This window comes from Micropterus dolomieu, linkage group LG14, assembly GCF_021292245.1.
Source record: "Micropterus dolomieu isolate WLL.071019.BEF.003 ecotype Adirondacks linkage group LG14, ASM2129224v1, whole genome shotgun sequence".
Lineage (NCBI taxonomy): Eukaryota > Metazoa > Chordata > Actinopteri > Centrarchiformes > Centrarchidae > Micropterus > Micropterus dolomieu.
This window is the reverse complement of record NC_060163.1, coordinates 19,715,797-19,730,587: the sequence shown is the minus strand read 5'-3', so window position 1 is coordinate 19,730,587 and position 14,791 is coordinate 19,715,797. Positions and strand designations below refer to the sequence as shown.

The window sequence follows — 14,791 nt, the reverse complement described above, 5'->3', positions numbered from 1 at the left end:
CTACAGTCAGCGGTAAAGGCTGTGACACACCATTCGTGGAGGCAATTAAGGCACTTTAACAATCTTGGTGCTCGCTTGATTTGACTGAGATCAAAATAACAAATCTGAACATACATGTGTTTCAACTTGACTTTACAAGGATATCATCTGATGTCTCATTACAAATAAACATCTATATATCCACTCAGAAAACAGATGCTGCTGAAGAACTTGCCTGAGAATCACCACTTTTTTAAAAGTTTTCTACACTATCAAAGTAATCTACAAATAACTACAAAATAATAATCTGGACATCCTGGGGTAAACTGTAAACAGTAACCGCTAATAGCTAATTCGGCATACTGTTACTGATGCCAATTGGCCAAAATGTAAAGAAATACAGGTTAAAAAACTTACTGAATCCATGGCAACATTTTACTTTACTGTTAACATCCCTCAAGGAATGATGGAAACTGTAACTGCAAAACTTAAAGCATGATTATCCCCCAAATAGATGTAAGATAAAGCACAATATGAGCGACAAAATACGTTAATATTAACCTTTTCCATGTCGACTATTATGTTAAGTACAGCAATATACTTTATTAGTATAATATTATGATATGAGATAACATATTCTGGGATATGTTGGGATTTTGGTCATCTACAAAACATCATCAATATAGAGATATTCAATCAATACATGTCGTAGTTGTTCTGATGATTACAAAATTTTATGTTTCAAACCCAAGAGAGCATACAGTAATCAAGGCCCCGTTTACAAGATAAGGAGTGTTAACATCACCACAGAGCAGTACAGGTTTTTACATTGTTATCAATTATCCAAAACCCAAAGATGTTAAACTATAACAGTGACATAAATCATTAATCAAGTGTCAGAATAGTTTACTGAAAATGTTTTTGTCGATAAATTAATTGTTTCAGCACGATAGGAGCGCGCTGCCAATATCTGCATAACAGCAAATTCCTGCAAACATATCGTGCCTGCCACAAGTTCTCTCCTGCTCTGACTCTTTCTTACCTTTTCAAACGTGGCCAGCAGTATGTGAGAGTGGCCCATATGTTCTGCGAAGATAAAGACAGTGGACATGTCTTTGCTTAAAATCCTGCAGCTCTACTTTCCCATCAGACCAACAGTGTGACGAACGCACAGTAGCTCACCTTCCCCCTCGTCTACAACAGCCTGCACCACCATGGGGAAAATTTCTTTGTCCATATCAAACAGCAGCTGAGGAGAAAAACAAAGTTGATATATATATATATATATATATATATATATATATATATATATATATGTGTGTGTGTGTGCAATATGTATAAATTAGTTTCACACCACAGCGCAGCCTCACACAGGTTTTTCAGTGTTACAGACACACCTACACACACAAGCTGCCTACCTCCTCGTCAGCCCACTCGCTGAGGTTGACGGTGTGTGAGGGCAGACAGAACTGCTGGCAGACTCCCCTCTTGAAGTGTACTGTCTCAGACTGCAGAGAGCTGTCCTGGGGCAGATAACTGCAGGAAACACACAGATACAGCCAATCAATGCATACAACTACACAAAGCACATGATAGGGCTGATCAATAGATCAGTCAGTTTATCAGTATCAAGAAAGTGATCTCTTATACCTGCTGCAGTTTGAAGTAGGAATGATTTATTTGTTGATTAAAAGTACATATGTGTGCATTTTAATTTATTTAAACCATCACAAGCTATTTCTGTTTAAAATAAGAAGTTACTACTGTTGCTTTAAAGATGTTTTATTCTATGTGAAGTGCAGGATAGGCAACGTCTGCTTGCATCCAGCATCCTGTCTGAACAGAGTGGAATCCCAGGCAGCTCTTTATGTGAGATATATATGAAAACATTTTTTCTCTTCCATCCAAGCCTGTATGTCTATTTCTATTTTTCAAATGATGACCGAAGGTAGCAGATGCCCCTTTTTTATATTTACTGGACTGGACTTTTTCTCTACCAATACTGATTCTGATCAACCTCAACTTTGGCTATCTGCCAATACCAATTCCCGATCAGGAATCACGCTCTCTTCTCCCCAAATTTAAAATATGTATATACCTTACTGCGTAACTCATTTGGATCATTTTTATGTAAGGTAACCTGAGGCCAGGGATTGCTGTAGAGTCTTTAGCCTGCTGTGTCTGAATGAATGTAACTGACAGAAAACAGGTTTCCACTTACACTGGCACTCCATTGTGAAACTCCTCTATGGCCTGGTAGTAGATGGTTATGGCCACCTGTGTGTCGGCGTCAAAGGTGAACTCTATGTTGTAACAGGCCCTGTTCTTCCCCGCTGCCTCGTCACCTGGCAGCTTCAGGTCCTCACTGCACCTACGGATGGCAGAAAGGTAAAACATAAATGTGAGCATGATCCAAACTCCATTAAGAACTGTTTGAGTCATGGAGAGTTTGCATTAAAAAAAAAAGTGATATGGAGTGCTTTAATTGTTAATAATCATACAGAATTGATCTGCAATGGGTTGAGTTATGTATTATATAATATTAGATCTTATCTAAAGTCAATAATTAGCATGAGATCTTGAGATATTTTAATCACTTTGATATTTCTATGTGATTCTTTTGTGTGTTATTTGTGTTTTGAGTGATTGTCCTGTTTTCAGACACGAGGGACATTTTGCACTTTTAATTTCATAATTGGATGTTATAGTGTTATAGGTTTGGTATACTTTTTAATTATGTTTTATTCATGAGTATGCCTGAAGACAATAAAGGTTTGAATTACAAGAAATAACATGCATGATTTTACACTATCCCTTAAATTAGCTGTTGTGGCTTGTTTCCTAAAAATAGCTCAGTGGACATAAAATTGGACAATAGTGGTATAATGAGGGGTTGCGTATATGTGTAGGTGGATGGTGGTGCGTACCGTACGAGCCGCAGCGTGTCCTTACGGATGTTTATAAGGCTTCGTAATGTCTTTACTGGTTCCTGAGGTGGAGGGGCTGCGTACGGGAACTGAAAACAAAAAGAAAACAAAATTATAGATGTAAAATACATGTTATGAGACAGAAGAGTAGTAGCATTCATCTTCCCTCGACTGCCCGGCATTCCTCTCTTTACCACAGAGAATTCAGGGTTACACATTGACCGCTACTGCTCCTGGTTTAACCTTAACACAAAAAAGTGTTTTGGTTGGTCAGCACCAGCAAGATCCGTGCTGACAAGTGCTGAGCCAGAGCAAAAAGAAATCTGCTCAGATTGTGTCTTTCCAGGGACGAGGCTGACACTTCAGACAGCGTTCGGCACATTTCTGCACACACAGGGACCGCAGCGGTGTAAAACAGTCCAGGGTCAAACAGTGCCGGTCTTTATTTCAGACTGGGTAAAAAGGACCAGATGGGTGAAGTTCACCACATTGGGTGAATTTTGATACCATCAAGTAACAGATAGGGATGTGAAATACATTCTGTGATTGGCCTTTTCACTATTTTCTCTTGTGACCAACCCCACCATTAGCAAAAAAAACAACATTAAAATCTAACAAATAACCTTTTAACTTCTCAGCACTCTTTTGTTTTGGGATTGAAGCCAGACGTTGCTGACTGAGTGTAAGGGGAGAGTCGAGGTGGTTTGAGGATCACTGGAAGAAAAACATGCAGGATGTGGTCTGATACCTACACACTACAACCCCTGTGTGTGTGTGTGTGTGTCTCGTGGCTGTGAATGGCACCATATTCAGTGCTATTACACATCTGGGCTCTGCAGGAGTCATGCTTGTAAACTACACAAACAAACACACCGAGTAACAGATGCTGAAAAGAACCATTCATAGGGAAACTCACAGCAACACTGAAGGTCTTATAATGTAATAAAAATCATTAAACATCAGACCCATAGTTTTCCATTTTCAACAATGATACATTTGTACAGACAGACACCAAGAAAGCAAGACTCAACAGCCATGCCATATCAGCAGCTGTACTTCAGTACGGCTGTATTTTGAGCATGCTAAAATTATGTCTTCATTTAACATGTTAGCATGGTAACATCTGATAATAAGTCACTTCCTTTAGCTGTCGTTTTCCCCTTTTGTTTAGTCAGTTTCTCCACTCAAGACAGCTGCGTTAATGTAAATTTTTCAGGTAAAAATGTTTCTAAATATTCTTTGTTGTAGTGTTTTAGGTGTTAAAGACAAACACAAAATCACCTGATAACAAGCTAATCTTAGTGAATAACGTTTAATGTTATCGTTAAGTTTGATCTATTCTTCCACACCTTGCTAATATTAGTAATAGTTAGTTATATCTTTATAAAAGACTTAAGATAAAGTTATATCTGCCCAGTAATACTACCTTTCATTCTTTTGTGTGGCTTTCTTGGATGTTTTATGTCACTTTTGTTCTTTTTTACACAGAAGTTAAGTACAGTTAACCGTAAACGTAGGCCTTCAGGCTTTTATACTTTTTTGGCAGAAAAGGAAGAAATGCACATCATGCCTGAGGAACCTACTGTCTTCCAATTGGCTCACAGACCTCAGGTCCCCAGATGTGAAAAGCTATTACAATTTATCCTGTGGGGAACATGAATGTCTGAACCAAGTTTCATGGTAACCCTTCTAATATTTGTTAAGACATTTTTCAAAAACCCAAAAATGTCAATCTCATCGTGGTGCAATAGGTAAAGTCAGGGGATCACCTAAGTCAGTAGGATTCATCTTCTGGGGACTATTTGTACAGGATTTCATGGCAATCCATCCAATAGTTTGAGATATTTCAGTCTGGATCAAAGTGGTGGATGGACCAACAGACATTGCCATCCATAGAGCAACGCTAGCTAAAAATCTATTTTGTCTATCAGTGTGCTTTGGGCAGGAGTTTCTGAAAACCTCTAAATATAGCCCAACCATTATCATATTTGTAGAGCGGTGGCAGAGGACCGAGAACACAACAACTGCGGTTGGTTTTATGATTCCACGGCACCATCTGTTAAGAAACCACCAAACATTATATAATGCTGGTTAAAGCTTCAGTCACACATACAAGAAGAAAAAAAAAACACACCATCACCAGCTGAATCCTGTGCCCACACGAGGATTATAAACACCCACATAATCGGGAGAAAAACTGCACTCCTAATTTTAGCCCCAGTCTAGACGGAAACAGCAGTGCGACTGAGGTTAGTACACAGAGTGATGGAGTCTCTCCGTATCAGCTTCACTTAGTCAAATACTTTAACTCCTTCCGAGTCTTTCAGTCTGTGTCGAATCCTCTCTTTCCTCTCCGGACCTGAGCTCTTTTTGATCTGCAGCGCTCATTAGTTTGACCTTCAGGTTCATGATTAGGTTGAGCAAAGCCTCAAGGACGAACCGTCGCTTATCAGCCTCGCGGTACGCATTGCACAGCCTGCAGTCTGTCATTTCACTTTTAGTTAATTTGTCAGGATGAGACGAATAAATTTCAATCAGTCACAGCCTGAAAGCCTGTTAATTGCCACTGTAGGAGTCACAGCTGCAGAAATGTATCAGCTCCAGTTTAATGAGAAAGAGACCGCTGCACTTTTTGATGATAAAACGAGTGGTCGATTAATTATTAATTAATTATTTTGACAATGAAGTGATTTATCAAGTAAAAATGCCCAAAAAAATGCTGTTTTTTTCTTCTCAATGAGAGGATGTCCTGCTTTTCTCTGCTTTAAATCTGTGTAAATTGAATATATTTGATTTTGGACTGCTGGTCGAATAAAACGAGCAATTTTGAAGACGCCCTTTGGATCTTTTGGGATATTTTGTAGATCAATAAAAATTTATAAAATGATGGATAGATTAATCGAAAATAAAAATACTAGTTAGATGCAGGCCAAGAACCTTTCTTCATTATATATATTTTAATCTTCATACAATTCAGTTTAATGTTGAGACTGAAAGTTCATTCTTGACCTTGGAAACAACAGTTGACAAAAACATTCACTCGCAACTTACAACTTACTAACAAAAAATGCAATTCCTTGACAACTGGGCAAACTCTGGAAGATCGTGTGATGTGACTGACAGCTCCAGAACAACACACATTTAAGACAGCTGTGTGTGAAAATACCTACCGCCACAGGTCTGGTCCCCAGGAAGTTAAGGTCTGTGTTTTCCCCAAACAGGTAACCCTCCGGATGGGTGGAGTCAAACTTCTCTCCCCCCATGATGAAATGGCTCGCGAAGTAACTCCCTGCACACAGAGAGACTCACTTTTAAACACACGGAACTCAAAATAAATCACATCATCTGAGATTACAAAAAACTGTTGACAAAGGACTTAGTGGTGAGCATAAACATGTCTAAGTTAATGATGTTTGTTTTGAGGAAAAAAAATAGATAGAAAATTTAAAAAGTAACATTTGTTTTCAACATTTTTCCCTTTAAAGAAATACAAATTTGCTAGAAATGAATGCAAAATAAGACAAATCTCTGCACAATAGTATCAAGGACATGACACCTGATTCTGGTAAATATTTAAACTTGCTGATTTTTATTAGCTTCCTAACACCTGAAATTCTTCCCTCATTTCCAGTGTTTTCAGCTCCAAAGAGTTTTATTATCAGGCTTTACTTTAATGGCAAAGTTGAAAAAATGAAAACTGTTCTACTTAGATTATGCTTTTTTTCACTTGTTATAAGAAAATAAGACTTTAGGGTCCAATAACAGACAGTTGTAAATTCTACCCATCTGGCAATTCACTGATATAAAACATTAACATCTCCCTGAAATATGTCAACCATTATTTTGTTGGCACCATTATGCACAGATACCTCCAGTTACTGCATCAGCCATTTAAGATCAAACTGCCTGATCTCCATCCTAAAGCAATGATTTCCTCAAATCATCAAGGTAAGAGTAGAAATGGAAAAAGGATTTTCTTTCCTTATTTCAAGAAGATGAACGAAGCCCTGAAAGGGATTATTGAGGGCATTCTGAGTTGTTATTGGACCTGCAGCTGCTCCACCTGTTTACCCAGACTCTGGACCAATGACAAGACTAAATAGACGTTGTGCCTTTTAATCACAGGGTTTGCTAATATCATAAGACTGTAATGGTGGTTCTGAGTCTTTAAATGCATGCCGGACAGGCAAGTCGTGTATCTACTGGTCTGTTTAGTCTTCTGTAACACTTTGGTTTGGATGCTCTGACCTTTCAAACTGTAAAAAAAAAAATAACGTGACATATCATGAACTAAAAAAAACCTCAGTGACAACACTCTCTCTTTCTCGGACTCTTCATCACCTTATTATTATTTACAGCAGGTGGGAGAGACGAGCTGGGCCAAGGGTTAGTCACTAGATCCCACACACAGGAACTAGGGCTGAGAGATCGGTTTCACCAGCAGCCATCGTGGCCACCTTTGTCCCCTTCAGGCTGCCACCAGGATTGTTATATCATAAATTCATACAGGCTGTCACTAATTTAGCTAAAGTGTGGTGAGAAGGGACCTAATGGCAGCCACAAATCAACATTGTTCCTTCCCTTGCATCCTTTCTTCATTTGATATCACTCTAAACCGAAAACTATAGCCTGACACATGACAATAAAAGTCTGGTTATATTCCCTGTTTCTGTTCCAGGTCTCATTTTGTGAGAGATTCTAATTTACTTTATGTCTTTGCTCACACTAGAATTGAAAAGCAATTACATTATTTCTTCGCAATGTGATTTTTAGATTACCGCTAAACCCTGGTAGGGAGCTGAACACAGCGCTGCAATCAGAAAATGTCACATAGAAGAACAATAACAGGACAGATTGGAAACACATGGGTCAGTTTGAGGTCCGAATGGACAGAGTTGGGTCAACAGGGTGTAAACAGAGAGAAAGGTTTGGAATTTTTGACATGCTTTGATACAGGTGCCAATATGATACCTGAAATTTGGTAACATGAACCTTTAAAGCATTTTAAAAATGGTTTTCATAATCTTCTGTTATAATAAAACTGAATAACCAACAGTTTGAAGATGTCACATCGGGGTCTGGGCAATTGGCCAACATTTTTTTTATTTTACTGATGAAACAATTCATTATTCAATAACATGTAAAATTGAACATATTCATACAAAAAATTACTGAAAGATTAATAATGAAAAAGATTGTTTGTTGCAACCATAGTTCTGATTTTGAAAAAATAATGACATTTGATGCCATGGAAAGAGATTTGTCATTATTTGTCTCTACATGAATGCTAAATTAGCTGTAGATTAATCATTTTATAAAATAATCAGCAATTTTGAAAATGCCAAACCTTCTGTATTTCCAGCTTCTAAAATGTGAAGATCTGCTTTACTGTTTTATATCCTTATAAACTAAAGACTTTGATGACATCTACCTCTGCTCTAAGACAATTAAAATAACAATTGGTTGCAGTCCTACTTTATTTAGTTTAACTTTACAGTGAACCCACCAATAACTTCTGATGGTGATACTGATAGAGTGATCTTTTTATTTTCATCCTCTTGGGATCCATTGTAACTTCTTCATTTTACAGACTGAGGCATTTATGATGCCATCAGCAGTCCAGCTGCCCTGCTAATAGAAGTACCAAGATAAGAGCCAACCCAGCACTGTCTCTGACACTCTGCAAATAGATGAAAAATGTAGATAATCAGGGGGGATTCACAATTCATGCTGTCAGTCAGTATCCCTCCATGGACAATGACAATGCTCCAGTGCCAGAAATAAATACATGATAAATAATAAACAGAATACATGATAAAATGTTATAAAAGAGCATGAAGTAATATTGTGAATTTGTTAAGGGGGAATTAAGTTGAAAGGCAGCTTAGAGAAATCAGGCATTGGTCCTCCCCTCTCTCCACAGGTAGCTGCTCCTGTAGGCCTGTCAGCTACAAGGTAAGATGGTGATGGTTTTGATGGTGATGATATCTAAGCTACTTTTCATTTCCCCAACACGAAGCACACAATAAATCATCTGCAGAAAGCTTTGACGCGTGCAACTGATACCCCCGCCCCCCGGCCTGACCTGTTGTTCGGTGACTTACCAGATTTCGGCGGATAGCGGTACACCGAATTGGACGGAATGTCCACTTCTTCCACGCCTATGTTCTGTCTGCTTGTTAAAGCTCCCATTTCCAGTCAAATGAAGACTACACGGGTTAACGGGCATAACACTTCTGGCTCGCTTTGTTCGCGGCGTCTCCTTTATTCCCTATCATTTAATCCAGTTCGTGCTGCCCTGTACATTTCTGTCGGGTCCGAGCCCCGCCGTGAATGTGACCGTGCTGGGGATTAGTAGTTGTTTTCTGGCTGCTTATCCCTCCCTGGTCAACAGTGCGGCTCGTTTTGAGGCAGAAAACAGCCGCTCGCGTCCCTTTAATATCGGATAAGCGCTCTCGCGGTGCACCGCAATCGAGCTAAGCGAAATGTCCGTGCCTGGCTTCACCTCGCGGGCGAGTGTGTGGCTCAAAACAGCGATGTGCTCGCCGACATCTCCCAGCCCCCTGGATGTTGGTCCCCGGCGCTTCTCCTTGCTGGCTTCTGTCAAAGAGGTCTGTGGCTCCACATGACGTCAGCCAGGCACAAATCCGGGCCGTGGTTTTTGCGCAGTCCTCCTCTCTCCAGCAGCTAGTGCCGACCCGCTTTGTAACGTGACCTTCCTACGCCAAATGTGTGTGTGTAGCGCTGACTGCAGTGCAGAGAGGACGGCTCTCTGGAGAAGAAACGTTACCCCTCCGGACATGAGTGGACATGCCGGTGAAAACTTAACAATTTAACCTAACAACGGGGAATGCTGTCGCCATGAAGCTGGTGTGCCAACCGACACTAAAGAAGAGTCTAGCTATTATATTACAAGCTTCAAGTAGGGCCAGCTGTTAAACATGTCAAAGCAATGAACTCTGGGTTTGATAAGGTAGAAAAACACCCGTTAATTCAAGAGAAATAGCTAGTATATTTTTAATGAAACTAAACGGAACAAAGACAGAATATTGGTCCAACACTGCGTTTATAGCGACTCCCTGTCGGTAGGGGGCAGTGTGCGGTTAATGGGAACAGTCAAGCAGCCAATCAGAGAGGGCCAACCACACGGGCGCAAAGAGAGGGGGGAAGGAAGCTTTATTGCCGCCATTTCACGTGAAAGTAGCGCGTTAGAAACGACGTCCAGGGCCATACAAATCTACAAATCTGCTCGAGTTTGTATTAAATACACCAAGTGGACATTTATAAGCTAACAGTAGCTGTTTTGCTAAACGGTAGGGACTAACGGCTTTCGGTTTAACTGGTCTAGTCTGTTGGTTGGAGACGAAGACATGAGCTACGGAAGGCCGCCGCCAGACGTTGAGGGGATGACCTCCCTGAAAGTGGACAACCTCACTTACCGAACATCGCCGGAGACTCTGCGTCGAGTTTTTGAGAAGTATGGCCGCGTAGGAGACGTGTATATCCCCCGGGACAGGTACACCAAGGAGAGCCGCGGGTTCGCCTTCGTGCGGTTCCTCGACAAGCGAGACGCCGAGGACGCCATGGACGCTATGGACGGCGCGCTGCTCGACGGACGGGAGCTCCGGGTGCAGATGGCACGCTACGGACGGCCTCCGGACTCAATGTACAGCCGGAGAGGGGCTCCGCCACGCAGATATGGAGGGTACGGACGCAGAAGCAGGAGGTAATCCTGTTGTTAGGGAATAGCCGAGGAACTCGTTAATCTTGCAAAAGAGACGAGCACATGGTGTATGCTAAGTTCCTAAACGAGAGTAGTTTGGATAACTTCCCACTCGTTTTCCTATTGTAACATTATATTGCTATGTGAGCTAAACATTAATAGTTCTCACGTTAAAGCAACACCATCAGTTTAGTGGCAAGTTAATTTAGACATCACCGATCATCTGTTAAATTTTCTTTATATTCTATTAACGTTAATCGTTTGGCCCGTAGAAACATGCCAACGTGACCTGAATCATGTAACGTTAGCTTAGTGTTAGACATTTTAATTAGACATTGTGGATTGTTACATACAGTTGGGTGACAAATTAAAGGAAAAACCAACATGAAGTGTCTTAGTATGGAGTCTGTGGACCTCTATTGGAGAGATTAACAACATTCCTCCACAAGACATTCCCTCATTTATATGTACAACTTTTTTATTTAAGCAGGGTGAGATCAAGTGAGATCAAGCTGTCTTTTGCAAGAGAGATCCGAGTGCAGCAGGTTAAAGAAACATAGCTAGACATAACACACAGACATCACTAAATGGATTTGAAGATGAAATTTGGTCTTACAGAGATGTTGTTGGAGAGCATTGTCTTGTATGTTGCTTCAAAGGCGTTCATCTGAGAGCTTCACGTTGTTTTCATGGTCACCATATCATGTAACTTAGTGGGCACAGGTGCAGGGAGCATCCGCTTCTTGATATGCATCTACAATTTTGTAGGTTTTCCTTTTAATTTGTCCCCCATCTGTATGTCAGCCTCTCATACTGTGGTTTATTCTCCCTGTTTTACTGAAATGCTTCTCTCTGTATCTACAGCCGTTCAGCCAGTCCTCGTCGCCGCAGACGTAGCCGCAGCCGCTCCAGGAGCAGAAGCCGTTCCCGATCCAGGAGTCGCCACCACTATAGCCGCTCCAGGTCCCGCTCCTACTCCAGATCCAGGTCAAGGTCCAAGTCTAAATCCAAGTCCAAGTCCAGAACCCCCAGGCGGAGCAAGTCAAAGTCTCCCTCCAGGTCTCGGTCACGTTCCAGGTCCAAGTCAAGGAGTCGAACCCCACCTTCCAACAGAGGGTCCAAATCCAGGTCCAGGTCCAAATCCAAGAGTAGGCCTAAATCTCCAGAGGACAACGGAGCAGAGTGTTAACCCAAACTTGGACACAATATGACGGTATTCAGGGGAAAGGGTGGATCATGTTATTTGCTTCAAATGTTATATCTAAGATGACTGTCTGTCATCGCTTGGGTTAGTACTCTGCAGTCTTGATGCTACGTTAGTCATTTGCACACAAGCAACAAGGTCTGCAGAATCCTGAATAGGGCTGGACGATTAATTTAAAAGTAATTGAAACCAAAAATCAGAGCCTCTAAACAGTGTAATTTTACCATGTCTGTTAGTTGATCATGTTAATATTTCCCCCACTGTGTTCATATACTTTCGCCTTAAAAACATACTACCGTGTGTGTAGTCACCTGAATCCGCCCCGTCCAGACTGCAGTCTGAACCTCAGGGAGATGTCAGCCAGCACTAACCGCCTTCACTTTCCAGCAGCTGGGGAAACAACAGACTTTTATTAACAGACACACTGACAACACGTACACTTACTGCCAGACTGATAACTTTCTTGCTTTCACCGACACTTTCTACTGCTTGCTTACACTCACATTCGCTCGCAGAACCTGTCACATAGATGTCCTTTAAGTGAGGAGAGGATGTCTCTGTTATGTGCAGGTCAACATTACCTTATGAACTAACATTTAGATGATCAGTTTCTGACATCTCTGAATCAACAAAAATATCCCACCTTTAAATAGTTGAGCATATTTACAGGACAAACCTTGTTAATGAACGGATGGCAAAAAACTAAACAATCTTTCATTAATCATAATCTAGGTAAAATGTTCAATTAATCATGATTTTAATTTTAGGCCAAATCGTCCAGCCCTAATCCTGAATGTTTAGAAGTAAGATCAGGACTGATGTATTTAACAGTCCCATCTCTGTGTATGCTTTACGTTGTATGTTTTTCAGCCAATCTAAAGCACACACACGAGCAACAGGAGATTTGGGTTGATGTGACCTACTGTATCATATTTCAAAATGAGGGTATTAATCACATTTGTACTTTAATGTGAGTGTGTATGGGAGGGACGTGGGGTGATTCACTCAAAACGTTCACCTAAATGTGGAATTCTTTCCTCCAAGCTGCGGAGTCCTGTTTGCAAAGAGAGGAGGAGGAGGAGGAGGAGGAGATGGGGGTGTGGCAATGTGAGAGCAGTTAGTGTGTGACCCGCCCATGTGACCTGCCTGTTGCTGAGAGCGATGGCAATTGCTAAGGAGCAGGTCGTCATGTCGGTGGTTCGGGCTGTCAGTTGGTGTATGATGTGGTGTGGTGAGGTACGTTCACAGGGATCACAGGCAGATGCACTGAGCACTGTTCCCACCTGTGCCTGTGGGTTCCTCCGCCTCTCACAAAGGGAACGCACCCCGAGGTTTGTTTTTCAAATATGCCCGAGTCTTGTTGGAGCTAGTTTTTGGGAAGAGGGGGGCCAAGAAAGGTGTGTAAACAAATGTGAAAATGACTAGAAAATGTTAGGTGTAATAAAGAACAATGGCTGCCCCCCAAAGAAAGGCAGTTTTATAAATGTTAGTCAGGGGAAAGAAGATCAGACCATTTTTGCATTTAAATATCCAGATCAGCTGCAGGAGTTAAAATAGCCTTTTGGTTTTACTCTTGTCAAACTCTGTTCTGTCTTTCCTTCCAGATCTCAGATGATCGAGCCTTTTGCTGAGGACATCAGGAAGAGTCTCACAATGAGCAAGTGGACTCCCCTATTACCACTGAATGCAGACTGAAAGGTTATTGGAGCTTGGTCTAAAATGTTTTAAATGTTTCATTTGACTTAATTTACCTGCACAAATTCTGTAACTTCGATGTGGTCATTGTTGTGAAGTTGGTCGTGTTGAAAGGGATTTGTAAGGCTTCTGTTTGTTTTTGTTTTTTTCCTCATTTAAATTGGATATTTTGCATATTTGATTAAATTTGTACTTTAATAAATTCTTTTTTGAATTAACAGAATTTCTTTTAATAAAATCCCATGTTTAATACTCTTTCTAGATGGATATGAAAGTTTTATTTGCAGAGTTGATGTAGAAAAGGGTTTCATGTTGGATGTTCAAAGCCTTTACAGCTATGTTAAACCACTCTCATTGGAAAAATGGCTTATTGTACAGTGACATAAAAAGCAAAACATCTAAGTGTCGCAGTGCCACTTAATTTGTGATTTGCTAATCCGGCAGCAGAGCATTTTCTTTTCTGTCAAATCTTTTTTTCTGTCTAGTTAAAGTTGCTTTCCTATGACTCTAACCCTCTTTCTTGTGTATCTTTTGTGCACTAGGCGCAGTTGTGTAGCAGTTGAGTAATGCTGGTTAGCTGTTAAGATGCGGTGCAGTGCGGTGGTGACATGGTGTGGCGTGTTGCGGTGCTGAGTGCCCGGCGCTGTTCCGGGGCTCGACCCTCCGCTGCCGTTTGCCGGTTTGTAAGCTCACATGTGTGGCAGATCAACCATCCTCTCCTGTCTTGTGACCTCTCCTTCCCCCTCCCATGTGCTGTACAGATTATCTCCTTCCTTTTTATCTTTATTCTCCCTCCTCTCTCTTTCCCCCTCTGTGGTTTATCCACTGTTGATAACTGGTTTTGCTCGCTTTTTGAAATTGGGTCCAGTGTGACTTAGCGAAGGGTTTAAAGGGCAGTCCAGGCTGCTTAATGAATACTTTTTGTGTATTGCATTCCTCTGTGAACCTCTCAATTGTCTTGTAATTGCTTCAGGTGAATGCAAATAAACATTTTTGGCGTAAAGAAGTTGCTCATGTGTTTATATTTTTTTGTCATTTTTTTGTGGTGGGGAGGTATCGTAATATGGTGTTTTCTGCACAAGAAGCAAGGGGTGTAATTAAGGCCTAACTGAGTGGTTTGGTTGAGGGATGGTTCATGTGGATAAAATCTTATTTGTGATGGGACATTTTCAGGATAATCAATTGAGGAACCATCTATAGATACTTTAGATGAGAGAAACTAACCAGGTGGGAGTGTCAGTTCTTAATCACAAAAACAAAAAC

The 14,791-nt window shown here is 40.9% G+C and overlaps 2 protein-coding genes across 8 annotated transcripts in view; one reads left to right on the top strand and one right to left on the bottom strand.

The window, feature by feature from the left end:
* Positions 1-9,976, bottom strand: part of rnf157 (ring finger protein 157) — a 29,785-nt gene extending 19,809 nt beyond the window's left edge. For 2 of the 3 annotated variants that reach the window (XM_046069808.1, XM_046069810.1), the window contains exons 1-7: positions 9,011-9,975; positions 6,077-6,195; positions 2,907-2,995; positions 2,201-2,350; positions 1,398-1,515; positions 1,162-1,228; positions 1,022-1,065 (exon numbers count right to left, since the gene is read on the bottom strand). In XM_046069808.1, the coding sequence (XP_045925764.1) occupies positions 1,022-1,065; positions 1,162-1,228; positions 1,398-1,515; positions 2,201-2,350; positions 2,907-2,995; positions 6,077-6,195; positions 9,011-9,098 (675 nt within the window). In that variant the 5' untranslated portion in view covers positions 9,099-9,975. Of the gene's footprint in view, positions 1-1,021; positions 1,066-1,161; positions 1,229-1,397; positions 1,516-2,200; positions 2,351-2,906; positions 2,996-6,076; positions 6,196-9,010 lie in introns of all 3 variants that reach the window. The other variant, XM_046069809.1, reaches the window with a different exon arrangement.
* On the top strand, positions 9,378-14,534 carry srsf2a (serine and arginine rich splicing factor 2a). Of its 5 annotated transcripts, XR_006828214.1 has the most exons (5): positions 9,378-10,632; positions 11,494-11,842; positions 12,878-13,164; positions 13,438-13,531; positions 14,071-14,534. XR_006828214.1 is itself a non-coding variant. In XM_046069811.1 (3 exons), exons 1-2 carry the CDS (start codon positions 10,277-10,279, stop codon positions 11,816-11,818), a joined length of 681 nt encoding a protein of 226 aa, XP_045925767.1. In that variant the 5' UTR covers positions 9,403-10,276; the 3' UTR covers positions 11,819-11,842; positions 13,438-14,534. The 5 variants fall into 5 exon arrangements, 2 of the variants coding, with proteins under 2 accessions (XP_045925767.1, XP_045925768.1); XR_006828213.1 differs by having other exon boundaries at positions 13,438-14,534; XR_006828212.1 differs by lacking the exon at positions 12,878-13,164 and having other exon boundaries at positions 9,401-10,632.
* Positions 14,535-14,791: the final 257 nt, after the last annotated feature.